The 16,162-nt window shown below is 36.6% G+C and overlaps 1 protein-coding gene across 1 annotated transcript; it reads right to left on the minus strand.

The window, feature by feature from the left end:
- Positions 1 to 256: 256 nt before the first annotated feature.
- Positions 257 to 14,475, minus strand: LOC121424083. The gene is made up of 7 exons (XM_041619670.1): positions 14,401 to 14,475; positions 14,033 to 14,254; positions 10,106 to 10,354; positions 6,582 to 7,001; positions 5,059 to 5,246; positions 2,606 to 2,830; positions 257 to 1,237 (listed from the first exon to the last, which is right to left on the minus strand). Exons 2-7 carry the CDS (start codon positions 14,043 to 14,045, stop codon positions 935 to 937), a joined length of 1,398 nt encoding a protein of 465 aa, XP_041475604.1. The 5' UTR covers positions 14,046 to 14,254; positions 14,401 to 14,475; the 3' UTR covers positions 257 to 934.
- Between the last annotated feature and the right edge of the window lie 1,687 nt (positions 14,476 to 16,162).

The following is a 16,162-nucleotide window of genomic DNA, read 5'->3' on the forward strand; positions in this document are numbered from 1 at the left end:
AACAATTTACTGTTGAATTAAACTTCATTGTTCATACACTGTATCAAGGCCTTTTTCTTCCTGTTTTTTTATCACTCAATCTGAATAGTGATATATAAGCAGGGACCGTTCTGATATCCACCAATTATACACACACGTACATCCAAATTTTCATGTTACTACATGAATTCTTAATGCAGCAAAGAGTAGGATTTTTTAAGTAGAGACTGTCCATATTCCTCTAGGAGGCCAGAATCCACCAAAATGTTTTTAGCTCAAGCACATACTAAAGCCATGTGCAGTTCTTGATGTTTTGTTTAGTCTACATGTACTATTTTACTGGAAGTTTCAACAACTTCATAATCATGAACTCCTTTGCACATTCTAACCAAAGGGTCTTGCATGTTTGCGGGATCACTGATCACCTTGTGATGGGCGAACATGGGTAACAGTACCTCAGAGTATCTTAACCTCATCCTCAAGAGTGTGCATCTAGGGTGTCCATGGAATGCTTTCATGTTATCATTGGACACAACAGGTTAATGAGCGAGGTGACAGTGTTCCGCATCCTAGAACTTAGAGCCTCTTAGGCGTTGGTGGTTGCTTGAGACTGACAACGGATGGTAGAACTTCGAGCATGAGTTCTCGAAAAGCCAGTGTTCAGCATCCTCAGGGCTACTTGCAAGATTCTGATGTTCCTTGTGGCGGGCGTACACCATGGCAAGTATCTCAGCCTGCATGTCCATCCTCAAGTCGGCTGGAATCCTCAACAGCATGCACTTAAGGTGTCCAAGAAACGCTTTCACTTCCTTCTCATCATTAAAATTGAGAGGCTGATGAAGCAAGGTGGCAGTGCTCTGGGTCCTAAAATTTCTAGCCTCTGGGACGTCAGTGGTTGCTTGTGACAAATGGCAGTACATGGTTCTTAAACAGCCAAGGTCATGCATCCTCAGGGCTACTTGCAAGACTGCCGATGTTCCTTGTGGCGGGCGTACACCATGGCAAGTATCTCAGCCTGCATGTCCATCCTCAAGTCAGCGGGAATCCTCAACAGGGTGCACTTAAGGTGTCCAAGGAATGCTTTCACTTCCTCCTCATCAGTAGAGCCGACAGGTTGATGATGCGAAGTGGTGGTGGTCGTCGTTGGAATGCTAGTCGATGGAGCTTCTTGGACATCCATGGTAGGCTGAGGCTGATGGTGGATGGTGGTTAGTGGGAGATGGGATTTTATAATGTGATCCATTTCAACCGGTCTTGGCTGTAAAGATTTTAAAAAATGAAATGAACATTAAAAATGAGAATGCATTGTGTTGGAACCACCATTAGCTTCAAAATGAATAAGTCAATCCAATGCCCCAGACAGTCTTGCAAGATTAACACAAATCGACTTTGTGACACTGAAACGTTTTCTCCCTTTTTTACGATAATTCGATACATATATATTTAAGTTTAAACAAACTATGTCAAACGTTATCTCTGTTTATTATACTCAGATGCAAAGAACTTGCAGAAGCTTTAATATAACATCTCTTTTCTCAGTGAAAAGAAGAGACAATGATTTTCATGAAACACTCTAAAAAAAATGGCACATGAACAATGTTTGATGGTTATCAACGAGAGACATCAATTGGACTCATTTTAATGTTAAAATTCATGATAATTGAATAACCAATTAGACAATATCACAGGCATTAAGTTCTGAAGTTTTTCGGGAAAGTCTACTTTTCAATAGGGCATGTATTTTACAGCTTAAATGGAGAAAAAGGGCCACAATCAATCTCTTAGGGCAATGAGAAGGGCATTGACGACAATTAATAAGGTGTCCACATCCATGGCCTTAGCAGCCCAGGGGGGTGTTTCACAAAGATTTAAGTGTGACTTAGAGTCGCACTTAAATTCGCAGTTGCCTACGTACCGTATGGAAGGCATCACTACACGGGTCGGATCATGCCAAGAGGACGTGCGCTACTGCGTATTTATCAATAAGATTGCGCGTTGTATATCATACACGCATCAGCCTTTCAGTGTGACTGAAGTCATACTTCAATCTTTGTGAAACACCCCATCTCGATTGATTGATACTGATATCTGGCAGCCCAAGCTATCACTGAGAAATGTATGCAGGAAATATTGCACAGAAAGCTTACTACTTAATATCGGCTCTCCAAACGTATGTTTAAAGGCCACCGCACACCTTACGACTAATCGCGATCCGATTTTGGAACAAATCGCAGTTTGCTAATTTTCTGAAAATGTGAATGGAACATATCATTTAATTTGAGGTTAAATTAATTGAAAGAATACTAATATAACCATCTTGAAAGATTGCAAGCCTTTATTTTCGAGTAAAGGCCAAATTAGTTTCAAATCGTAGCCAATCTTACGACTGCTATGACGTCATTACAACGAGATATTAAATTTGATTTTATTCTAAAGAAGGATAATAGCAGATATAGTCACAGATTTGAACATAGGTATTCGTATGATGATTTCGAACATTACACAGTAAGATATTCCAAGTCTCAATATTAGCATCAAATTCTACTGCATTTAATTCCAAAATTGAGTCGCAGACCAATCGTATGATGTGCAGTCGCCTTAAGTCCGAATATAGTACGTAGCCTACCTTAGCATGCAGTTCTTGCTCCTGAGCCATAGCATGCATCTTGGCCTTCTTTGAAGCAATGTCCGGCCTCCCACTCTTGGTCTTCCCACGAGACCTGGTTGGGAAGAAGTCTCTAGGTCCTGGACCTAACTCCACAGCGCTGCTAGTCCCTGGTATAATCTCGACCCCCATGCTCACGTCGGAGCCCCCAGACGGAGAGTCCTCACCAGAGCTTCCCTTTGGTAACTGAAGAGATAAATAATAATACTAGGTATTTATACAGAGCCATCTAAAATTAAGAATTTCAAGGTGCCTTAACCCTAAAAAGACTGGGAGGGGCCTTTTTTTTAGGCCCCCCCTGTACATAAATCGCGATAACTTTTTTGCGCATGAAGCATTCGCGCCGCCATTTCATGACTTTTTTCTCTTGTGTTTTGCGCAACTTTTGATACCAAATTTGTATACCCCCATGCCGCGGTTGCAGAGTTACGTAACATTTTCGTATCACATGTCACGTAAGAAATTGAAATTTGTATTCGTTTGTGTGTAAAGTGTATGGTATTTGAATGAATGTTATACACATTGTTTTCTAACTACATTTTTGTTTCTTTCTATATTATGTCACTTGTGAATTCAAGTAGCAGTTCTAGGATATGAAAATAATGAAAAACATTGCATAAAAAAATAAAGAAATACATAAGAAATGCAAAATAAAGAAATACATAAGAAATTAAAATCAAAGAAAAACATAAGAAAAGTAGTGCAAAATACCAGAATCGCTTGCACAACTATATTTAGTAATTACTAATTTGCATAAGCATATCTAATAATTCAAGCATGAAACAACACAATTCCATGATAAACAACCTCTTCTTACAGCTGAAAACCTTGAAACAGGAATTTATGGACCGCAATAAGTACCAAAATATGAAAAATTCATTTTTTTGATAAAAATTTGCATATTCACATAATTAATTATGAATATAATTTGCATAAATTATGTGATATCTCTTATGCTTTGTTTTCACTAGCTAGTGTACATGTAACACATCACTTGTTTATCTTCCAAGATTGCTTTGGCTCATTGCAAGAGAGCGTAATGCAATAAAACATGCCAAATGTTGTATTTCTCTACATAACGCGTGCAGAGTACTTATTTGCATATTTAGTAATTACTAATTTGCATGAGCATATCTAATAATTCAAGCACGAAATAACACAATTCCATGATAAACAACCTCTTCTTACAGCTGAAAACCTTGAAACAGGAATTTATGGACCGCAATAGGTACCAAAGTATGAAAAATTCATTTTTTTGATAAAAATTTGCATATTCGCATAATTAATTATGCATATATTAAAAAATACAATGAATATCAGTATTTTGACTATGTTTTCTTTTAGAGGACATGACAAAGGATGTGTGTGCCAAATTTGGTTGCGATCGGAAGACTAACGGCCGAGATCTTAGGGGGGGGCCCAAAAGCCCCTCCCCCCAGTTTTTCTAGCCTCCAAAATAGCCCAGTCTTTTTAGGGTTAAGGCCACCCCACACCTTACAACCTGCCTGGTCTATGACTGGTCTGCAACTGAGTGAGGGGAGATGTGACGTCACGGCTCTTTTCAGCTTGAGAGTCAAAGACCGGTCATAGACAAGTCGTAAGAATTTGACATGTCGAATTCTTACAACTGGATCGCAAGCTCAATCCAACTTCCAGCCAAGCAGACAGCAGAGTCATGACGTATACATGATACGCAACTTGCATACGCAGTAGTAAGCGTCATTTTCTCAGTTGCTATGGCAAAAACAAAAAAGCGCATGCGTGAGTCGCTGACAGCAGGGTCTTTGGATCGCAAGGTGTGCAGTGTCGAGGCTTATGACTACCTTACGATTCATCTCCCCTCACTCAGTCACAGACCAATCGGGTTGTAAAATGTGCAGTGGCCTTAAGCTGCCTTCCATTCAATATATCAATCATACCTATTCTCTTTACCTGGGTTAAGTTCAGCACAACATGGTTACATTTCTTGCTGAAAGAAAACATGCCATGGCTTGGATTCTAACTTGGAACCCTGCTGTAAAGGAGAGAGTCAGTAGTTCCAGACCATAGCATGCCCAACTGAATGGTAAAGTTCTAAGGACTGTTCACTTAACCCTATCTAGGCCGGGGGGGGGCCTCGAAGGCCCCCCCTCAACGAGTCGCCCAAATTTTTTTTACCGCGCTGCTTGCTATCTTTTTACTTTCAAGTCTTGCGCAACTTTTGAGACCAATTTTGCGTCATCTGCAGAATTACATTTCGAAATGCAAATTTCTCAGCGTTTCATTTTTCCCGTTTACATATTTTACGACTGACAACAAAAATTTGGCTTAGACACAATCATAGTTTACCATTTACTATTCATTTTCACTGAAAACAGTCATTCGAATCTAAAAATTGTTGAATGATTACAGCTACAACCGACACCTGAAATTACCTTGCAACTGGTCTTGATATTGCGATGTATGATGAAGGGTATGAGGAAGTCTAGTCTATCCCAGACCCACTTACAACGAGGCGTCCTCGGTGACCATCCCTCTATGCTAGGCCCAAGCCCCTGGCCATCCTTGAGTATATGATTCATCTTAGTTCTTAAACTACGAAGGTGTGTCTGCACGTCTTCGGCTGAAATGCAAAATATACAGAAGCATTGTTGACCTCATACATATATACATGTAGCCTGGCATAAGCACAGCTCCATATAAGCGGTTTTAAGTAACGTTCGAGTATTGGTATACAATTTTCGTAGGAAGTTATTGGAAGCAATCCTGAAGTGTTTATCAGATGCAAGAACAAATTTTAACAAAAATAATTCAGGCTCATTTGAAATTATCTCCACTTCATTACCAAATGCTTTTCCTGGTGTACTGTACATGTAGCTCACACAGAATATAATCTGTGAGGCCACACTATATTAAAACAAACAGGCATTTCTCTTCTTTTGCTCCATGTATCGTTGGCGTTGATCCGAACCGTTGTATCAGTCAATTTTGGGAAGAAAAAAAATCAATTTTGAGATTTTTGCAGAAAATGAATGTACAACTGAATTTTCTAGGCAGCAATTTATTCAAGTTTCTGAGATATGAGGCGAATTCCACGGCAAAGCCATACAAATTGTTGATAAAATACGGAAATCCAATTGGAAACGTGGACTGTAGCAAAGCAAATAGCTGTGCACACGAGCAGTCGGCATCGGCCAAACCTTAGTATCGACACTGCGTTGACTTTGTACGTGAAAAAGCGATACAACATTTTGACTGACCGTGCATAATCGCAGTCAGGATTGTTTTATCCCCTATGGCATTGTACAGGGGAAATCTAAACCGCTCAAACCAAAATTACAAGCACCTTTGCGATATTTTCTCTTATCCTTGGTTTTGTGTACCATAAATACAAAGATACCAATATCAAGCAATTGTCTTGGTCTTTCAAACCATGTATTTTTCTAGCAATGAATATGTTGTAAGGAAGGGGAACTGAGTGTTAATATTATAGTAAACTTTGAAGACGATTTTCTCTGATATGGGTTTGCACCATCGTATGTGTGATACGACGACGATACATTTTATAATAGCCCAGCTAAGAGAACACTTTTCGGAACTGAAGTGGCTACCCTTGGTAAATATACTGTTATTATTATCATTACTTAATCATCATATTTATTCACCCAATAATATACGCGTAACAGATATGAGGCACTTCTATAAAAAAAAATGTGCAAAAAACAAATATGCAAAAAAAAGTCGTACACAAAATAACAAATTAAAATACATTATGTAGGGAGAGAAGATGGAATAAATTAAAACTATGACAAACATAAAATTTCAGTAAACTAACCCACTTTTTCTGTGTTATATTACAGTCTACACATCTCTATAATTTTTTCATGACTTGAACAGTTTTAAACTGAATTCAATAATAACAGCTAAGGAATGGCCGTCAATCAATCTCCAACCTTACCAGTACAACCATCTCCTATTTCCTCTGCTTTGGCCTGATGCAACCTCTCTCTCAGTGACTTATCAAGATAACCCCGACTGTTGCTGTTATAAAGGCACTCATTCTCCTTCCACCATTCCACCAGATCTTCCTCCTGCTCATCCGTCCAAGGAAAGGTAGTCTTTGGCCCCTGTCTACCCCGTGTCCTCTGGCCTTGAGGATATCTCTTTCCTGGAGTGTGCCCCCTCGCATGTCTAGTACGCAGCGGAGGGTGCGAGGGATACACTGGATCATGGACTTTCATGTGTTCCACGAGACTGGACTCTCTGGAGAAAGTACTGGCGCAATGGGAGCACTTCAAGAGTTGTCGGTTTCTGCGCTCATATTCATGGTGCGTTTGATTTGGTTGCTGCTGGGAGCTGGTGTCTGAAGTTTGGCTTGCTGCAGAGAATATAGAATTGGAAATCACATTTCTAATGGGTTATTATAGAAGATCAAAAGACATGTGTCAAATTGAAAATTCTTTACCCTAACAGCCATACTGGCAAAAGGAAGCAAATTACAAAAGCATCATTTGTTGCAAACGAGTAATGTGTGTTCGTCATTTTCACAGTCATCAATGCAATTTAACAGCATATTTTCCATAGAACGATCATTTATTCCCCAAGTTTTGCCTCCACTTGCAACATACAAAGGGTGTTTCAGAAACAACAATAACTCAGATTTGACTGATGTGTCACTTCACTCCAGCTACTGAAAATATATTTCCTATGGCTGTCAAGGGGGGGGGGCATACATGCACATGTAGGGCAGATGTGTCGTAAGACTCGTGCAAAACGATCAACGATACTTGATTACCTTTATGTCCACGTTTAATAAACTACAGTAGATCCATAAACTTTCAAAGTGATGACGGCAATTTCACAAATGCTCCCAACATGGCCAGAGTTCATTGACCTTAAATGACCTTTGACCTTTGTCATGTGACCTAAAACCCATGCAGAATGTTCATTGATACTTGATTATTGTGGAGCGTTGTGGCCCAGTGGATTAGTCTTCGGACTTTGAAACAGAGGGTCGTGGGTTTGAATCCCAGCCATGGCGTAATTTCCTTCAGCAAGAAACTGATCCACAATGTGCTGCACTCAACCCAGGTGAGGTAAATGGGTACCGGTAGGAAGTAATTCCTTATAAGAAGCTGTGTGCACTATGAACGCCTAGCTTAGCCGGGTAATATAGGAGCGCCTTGAGCACCTAACAAGGTGGATATGTGCGCAATATAAATATCCTATATTATTATTATTATTACTCCTATGTCAGTTTCAAGAACTAGATCTAAAACCTTCCAAAGTGATGATGGAAATTCAACAAATACCCCCAACATGGCCAACGTTTGTTGACTCTTAAATCTTAATGACATTTGACCTTAGTCATGTGACCTGAAACTCACACAGAATGTTTAGTGATACTTGATTGCTCTTATGTCCAACTTTCATAAATTAGATCCATAAATTATGATTGGCAATTCAACAAATACCCCAACATGTCCAAAGTTTGAATCTAAATGACCTTTGACCTTACTTAGTCATGTGACCTGAAACTCAAGCAGATTGTTAGTGATAAACCATTATCCTTATTTCTAAGTTTTATGAACTGTTAGACAGATCCATAAGCATTCAAAGTTATGATGACATTTCAAACAAGTGGAATGCCTCTGGCCGTCTCACCTGCATCACGCGGTTCAATATAGCAGCAGTGCTGACTTTGAATACTACTCTAACTCGCAAAAGATGTTCAGTGATACATGGTTACTCTTATGTCCACTTTTTATGAACTAGACCAATAAACTTACAGAGATATCATGGTTATTCAACAAAAAACCCCAACATGGCCAAAGTTCATTGACCTTACATGACCTTTGACCTTGATCATGTGACCTGAAACTTGAACAGGATGTTCAGTGATACTTGATTACTCTAATGTCCAAGTTTAATGAACTAGACCAATAAACTTTCAAAGTTATGATGGTAATTCAACAGATACCCCCGATTCGGCCAAAGTTCATTGACCCTAAATGACCTTTGACCTTCATCATGAGACCTGAAACTTGCACAAAATGTTCAGTGATGCTTGATTACTATTATGTCCAAGTTTCATGAATCAGATCCATAAACTTTCAAAGTTATGATGGGAATTCAACAGATATCCCCAATTCGGCCGAAGTTCATTGACCCTAAATGACCTTTGACCTTGGTCATGTGACGTGAAACTCATGCAGGATGTTCAGTGATACTTGATTAACCTTATGTCCAAGTTTCATGAACTAGGTCCATATATTTTCTCAGTTATGACGACATTTCAAAAACTTAACCTCAGGTTAAGATTTCGATGTTGATTCCTCCAACATGGTCTAAGTTCATTGACCCTAAATGACCTTTGACCTTGGTCATGTGACATGAAACTCTAATAGGATGTTCAGTAATACTTGATTAACCTTATGGCCAAGTTTTATTAACTAGGTCCATATACTTTCTAAGTTATGACGTCATTTCAAAAACTTAACCTCAGGTTAAGATTTGATGTTGACGCTGCCGTCGGAAAAGCGGCGCCTATAGTCTCACTTTGCTTCGCAGGTGATGACATTTCAAAAAATTAACCTTGGTTAAGGTTTTTATTTTGTCAAAAAATTGTCTAAGTTCATTGACCCTAAATGACCTTCTCCTAGTTGGATTTTAAATAATACTTGTTTACTCTTATGTCCAAGTTTAACAAATAAAGTCCATATACTTTCTAAGCTATGATGACATTCCAAACACTTTGGTTAAGATTTCAATGTTGATGATGCCGCCATCACCACCCCCTTGGCACCTATAGTGGCACCTACAGAGGAACCTATAGTCTCACTCTGCTATGCAGGCACAGCAAGACAAAAATGATGTCTCTAACTGGTCAAGAGAATAAATATGCACAATAAATTATTGCAGGTAAACTTATTCTATTTTCAGAAAAATCATTTGTTACATCAGGGCCCCCGTCTTACAAGGAGTTGCGATTGATCCAATCAATCACAACTATGGAAAGCCAGGAATATGTCAACATCTGAAATGCACGCGTGTTCAATATATTTTCTAACTATGATGTATTCATACATCCATGGTTTTCTTGAAAATTCAGTGTGGTTTTTTTAATACAAAGGACATTTTTAAATTTCTTGTAGAAAATCAAAATATGACAATACTGGATTTCCATAGAACTGCGATTGATCGAGTCAATCATAACTCTTTGTAAGACGGGGACATTAGATTAGGACCAAGAACCAGTGGAGCTATTTTCAAGAAATTAAAAATGGGGCAAACAAATTCTCATTAAAAAAAATGGGTGGAGCAAGCCCTGTCGTAAATCTGTTAGTATGCAGAAGTTACACCATTATGATGAGCTTCATAAAACAAAACCCTCCTGGGGTGCATCTACATGTACATAACATAAATTGTTTTAAATATCGCAACTAAAGAAATGCAATTTCAAGATGAAAACCAACCCCATACCTCTTTCCGTGTCACCTCCCATTCTTTCATTAATCCAGCCATCCATATCGGTGTCTGAGTGCTCTGCGTCATTGTTTTCGTCTTCTAATAACGGATCTATCAAACCGTCATTGCCGTGTTTTGGAGATGAAAAACTCCAACTGTCTGTCTCGGCTTCTTCTTTGATGAAATTGAGTTTAATCGTGTTCCCTTCCTTGTTTAAGCTAACTTGGTTGTCCCCTGCTGCATCTTGCTCTCTGTTAATTCCATCTACTCCAAAAATTACAAAGAGGAAAACAAATAATTAAATTAAAAAGATTAAGATGGTGTTTTAAAGGGTTCTATAGTGGTAAGGACAATAAAATATAAAGAATGAATCTATGAATACCAAAGTCAAATTATCGATAATGATGATGAGTTGACAACATTAATATTATCATCAACAATGTCATCTTTACATTCTTCTTCATTATCATCACCATGATGTTGAAGACGATGATGATGATAATAACAGCAACATCAACAATCAAAACTATTAATACCAACTATGATAACAATATATGAGTAGGTGAAAGCTAATATGGTCTCCTGCTGAATATAAAACTGTTAATTCCATCTAATCCAAAAATGAGTAATTAAATCAAAAACAATAAACATGAATACCAATACTATAATAGACATATCAACGATATTGTGGCATAACCAGGCTCTGCCGTTGTAGAGTTCTGCTGTTTTGCAGTCTCCAAAGAACCCAATCCACGCTTGTCTTCACTTACTGTATCTCATTTTTGGCAGATTCTTTCAGTGTGCTTCTCAGAGGTCCAAACCTTTCATTTATTGGTATTGCATTTGTGTAATATGTTTTGTTACATTTGTTTGCTTTTCATATGATTGGTTGAATAAACTTGAACTTGAATCTTGAACTACAACTATTTCTTATAATAAATGTTTATAAAAATAATGATAATAATAATATTAATAATAGTAGGCATTTATATAGCGCCATCTATCTAGAAATGTTCTATTCCGAGGCGCATTGTTATTATCATTATTACCCCGGCTTTAGCTCGAGCTGCCTTTCAGCGCTCATGCATCGAAGGAATTAATCCTGCCAGGTACCCATTCACCTCACCTGGGTCGAGTGCAGCACAATGTGGATAAATTTCTTGCTGAAGGAAATTACGCCATGGCTGGGATTTGAACCCACGACACTCTGTTTCAAAGTGAGAAGACTTATCCACTGAGCCACAACGCTCCACATTATTATAATTATAATAACATAAAATACGATATTAAATATTCATTTGATAATACAGGGAATAAGTTTGCTTTACAAATTTGACAAGGATTTCTGTTTTTCGACCTTCTGAGTAATTTTTTTCTCGTTCAGAAATGTTTGATTATATCATTATCTAAGAGAAGTTTATAGATCCACTTGGCCAGTTTGGGGGTATAATAGACACTTACACCAAGCTACAAAATGAGGTTATAATATGCCATGGTGAAGTCCCTTTTTGTGCTGTAAGCTTATTAACGTCAAATGGGCCTCCGGGGTTAGTTGGAACAAAATTGAAGGGGCTAGTTGGAACATGTTCCAACTTACCCCAAACATAATTATAAATGAAAACATTGGATATGAGAATTCAAAATTACGCAACAAATTGTATGTGCATGTTCGGACCCAAAATTGTTCAAAAACGTGATTCCATGTACAAGGTCAATGCAAATTGTGTTTTTCAACCAAAAGTCATATATGTACATTTTTTACTATTGTTGGTTCAAATACATTATACTATTTATAATTGCAAAAGACTCCTGACAAAGTCCGTCGGAAAAAACAAAAATACAAACAAAAAACAAAAAATACATAAGAAATTATATTTTTTGCATTTTTGGTGGATATTTGTTATAAATGTGAAAATTGATACTTTCACCAAAAATAAGCATTCTACTACATGTAGCTTAATAAATAGAGTTAAAGGCAAAAACTTTAAAAAATTTTTTTTTTTTTTTTGCATAATTAATTATGAAAAAATATAAACAATCAATTTTTGTCTTATAAATTTGAAGAAGTAAATGAAATTGCTGATAGTACCTGATAGTACACTTAATTGCATGTAAACTCGAACGCACCCAAATATGCGGAATTCTACTACACAGTCTGCTTGCGTGAGTGGCTGTGTAATAGAAAACATAAAGTTCAATGAATCCACACTTAAATATTTTGAACTTGAATAAGATAAAGCAAATTAGGCTAAAACCATGTAATATTAAAGTTTTAAGTAGTTTTAGTTTAATTCATAATTGACCGTGCAGTGTTCCAACTTTATACATGTACCATGTTCCAACTTACCCCGATATGGGGGTACATTGTAAGTTGGAACGTTTGCAGTAGTCTTGTTCAAGATGGATTTTTTCAGTAACCATATAAGAGTTATTAATTTTATGTGGTAAATTTGAAGCCCTGAGATATATGCTTCAAGCTGATATATTGATTGTTTCTGGCATAAAATCTATTTGGATTTTACAGCCATTTTTGTCAAAAATGTTCCAACTAACCCCGGTCTCCCCTATTGCGATGCGATACCAGGGGAGCGTTTTATGAAAGGACTTGTCAGACGTTTTATCCGACAAGTCCTATGTTATCCGACAGTTACTATAGTAACAGTGCTTCTTAACCAATCAGAATCCAGGAAAGTTGTCAGATCTGACAACTTCATGGACGAAAATATTGATGAAACGCCCCCAGGAAAATTATTCCGTTATATCAACAATATCAATACAATGAAACCTGTTCCAACTAACCCTGATCTCCCCTACTTATAATAATAATGATAATTAATAAAAGTAATAATAAGTAGCAGTTATAATAATGATAGTAATATTATAATAATATAAACTACAACAATAGTATTTATTAGATTAAAACAACAATGAAGTCTGTCCATTAATGCCACCTATGGGAGACAAGAAATGATCACATCACATGTGTCTTAATAGACAGGCTGTCATGGTAGTAGACAAATGAAAACAAAGGGAATAATAACAATAATGATGATGATAATAATAATAGTCATAATTATGATAATAATAACAATAATAATACTAAATAATACTTAAATACTTCTTATAATAATAATAACTAATGATAGAAATAATAACAAGCAGTAATAATAATGCTAACAATAATAATAATAAAATAATAATGACAATAATACAAAATAATAATAACAATAATGATAGTAATGATAATATTACAAAATACAATAATAGTATTTATAAGATTATAACAATATTAATACAATGAAGTCTGTCCATAATTTATGCCACCTATGGGACATAAGAAATGAACACATATTATGGCCTTTATAGTCATAGACAGGCTGTCATTCTATACAGGAGTATAGACAAAAGGAAATGATTGGAACAATAATAATTATTATTATTATAAAATAAATATAACCAATAAGATGGTAATAATATCAACAATTCAATTATGATATGAATAAAAAAAAAATAAAACAAACATACATCACATCACTCAGGTTGCCATCGTGATCATTATACTTTCTATCTTCCAGTTTTCAATAATTATCAATCATTGTACAGTTGTTTTCTTTTTTTATCTAATATCCTAGTATTCATTATCACTCATTATCTTTTATTAAATCATTATCATATCATGAATATCATCATTATCATAGTACGATCTATTCCTATCATCATAACTATTTAGAAGAATTCTATTGTTTTGATCACCGAACAAATATTGAAAACAAGTTGATTATTTGACTGTAGCTGTTGTCACTGTCAGTATGATTCCTATATTTTTTTATCAAACTAAGCTATTAAAAGTAAAGATCATATTCAGATTTAATTTATAAATTAATTTCCAATAACTTGAGAATTGAAAGGTAGTAGTAGTGAGTACAAGTGTGAATGGCTCACCCGACTCTTCCATTTTTGAGTCCCGTCAATATTGGCAGCTGCCTTGGTGAGAGGTTTGGTTTTGTTCTGTTCACGTTGTAGCGCAGCACGATCGCGTTTGTTCAGCCAAGGAGTACCGGTTACCTTCAGCTCAGTTTGCTTGCTCGATCTAGTCGCGAGTGATGACGCGGATCGCGTCAGGGCCAAGTTGGGCGTCACCACTCACGATCACACTGACGTAAACTGACAGGTCGAAAGAAAACAGGGTTTCTAGAGTCATCAACATCAGAAAATCTTCACGAAAATTATACGAAAAGAACAAGTGTGTGGTATTTTATAATTTGAAACGTTATTTTGTGCCGAAAATGCGTGAATTCCTGCTAACTTACCCGATTCAAATAGCGACTGGTCTTCAACGTAGCGTCACGCACTATACCGTCATTCGAGAAAGTATGGAATGCTCATAGCGCTAGCGCATAGCAAGCGGGGGTCCCGGGGGGGGGGGGCGGAGCCAGAGGGGGCAGGTTCATGGGGGCTAAAGAAAATATGGGGGAAACAGTTTAGAAAATATTCTACAGTACTACAGATACGGTATATACATTAATTAAGTGGAAGGACGTACGTAGCCAAAACCGGGAGCCAAAATTGGGAGAGGCGTGCGGCTGCATGCATGGGGCTGCATGAAAACAAAATCAAATGCATGTGTTTTTGTAGATCTGATCTCTTCTTCCTCTTTCAAATCAATAAGTTTACAATCACAATTCATATGAATTAATTTAAGATTTTGCACATGTATACGAAACAAAGAAATATATCATGAGATTACAAATTTTCAGATTACCGGAACTGCCAAATTTCTCTTAGCTAACGATGTGAAAGCAGATTTTTTTTTTACATCAATCGACAAAATAAAACAGACTCAAATTTGTAAAAGATGGCCCTCCCCCCTGAACAGAATAGGGGCGCCTAATAAAATAAATAATTTCTTTATTAATTTTAATTGCACCGTATACAAGAAAAAAATGGATAAAAGATATTTTAAAGGTTGAGAGGAAGGTTATTTACCCCCATTGTATACCCCCCCCCCCATCTCCCCATCATGCAGACCGCGCCACCCACAATCTTGATCGACCCCCCCCCCTTCCGTCACAAAACTCACATCCACACGTACACCCATACATATCTGGGTTCCCCCTTTTAAACGCTAACCAAAGTATCACTTTTTGTACGGATTGCAATATATTATATGCTCATCTCTTCCCATAATCGCTTAACTTTAGTTACAAAAAAATGTTGGTATAAAGACTCAATTACTTCTTTTTTACAAAGGAACAAAAATGATCTGTCTCAAAAGCAATTAAATTTAAAATTAAAGTCTCCTTTGTCGTACACATGCAACCCTTGTAATTGTTTGTATTGAAATTTTCTGTGTTTATTGCATAACATTGCACATTACAGTCAGAAATACTTCTTTCAGTTCCCCCATTCCCAGATCACATTCGGATTGCTCAGCTGTAACATGAAATATAATCATTTTCATTTTGAAAATTTTCAATGAAGTGATCATAATTCGTCTAGATTTTATATCGCATTATATTTTCTAAACACGCCCAAATATCATTAAATTTTAAAGTTGTCTGTATCAATTTCCATAAAATTTACATACATAACGTATATTTAAGTTGTGTTTTCGCCGATTATCTCTTAATTTGGATAATTAATTTTTCGAAATGGTGTTTTCACTTTCAGTTTCTTTAATTGTTGTTCTTTAACTGAGATATTTTGTACTTAATTATATTCCTTTTTACCCTTCTTTCTTTTATATAGCGCTTTGAAACTTTCGTATAAAGCGCTTTATGAATTTTGTATACTATTATTATTAAAATCACTATAATTGTATCCACAAAACATCTTTTGAATTCTGACAAGTTTTCAGATGAAATGTTCAAATTATGCCAGTATGAAACCGGTCTTAAATAACCTACAACTATTAATAAGACCTTAAGTATACATTTCTTAAATAATTATTATTAAAATATTAAAATAATGGGATTACCTTTCCCTCCAAAATACCTAATTCGTGCCAGCGGCCTTCAGCATATCATGGTATACCCCGGGGTAAACCTTTCAAACTTATTTTTCTCTTATCAC

Source organism: Lytechinus variegatus, chromosome 11 (assembly GCF_018143015.1).
Source record: "Lytechinus variegatus isolate NC3 chromosome 11, Lvar_3.0, whole genome shotgun sequence".
In the NCBI taxonomy this organism is placed as follows: domain Eukaryota; kingdom Metazoa; phylum Echinodermata; class Echinoidea; order Temnopleuroida; family Toxopneustidae; genus Lytechinus; species Lytechinus variegatus.

Bases quoted from the DNA above. Each gene is read 5' to 3' on its own strand.
- LOC121424083 (XM_041619670.1), bottom strand. The intron at 5,247-6,581 runs GTAAGGTTGGAG...TTTGCATTTCAG, and splicing joins AATAGGAGATGGTTGTACTG to CCGAAGACGTGCAGACACAC. The intron at 1,238-2,605 runs GTAGGCTACGTA...AAATCTTTACAG, and splicing joins AGCAAGAACTGCATGCTAAG to CCAAGACCGGTTGAAATGGA.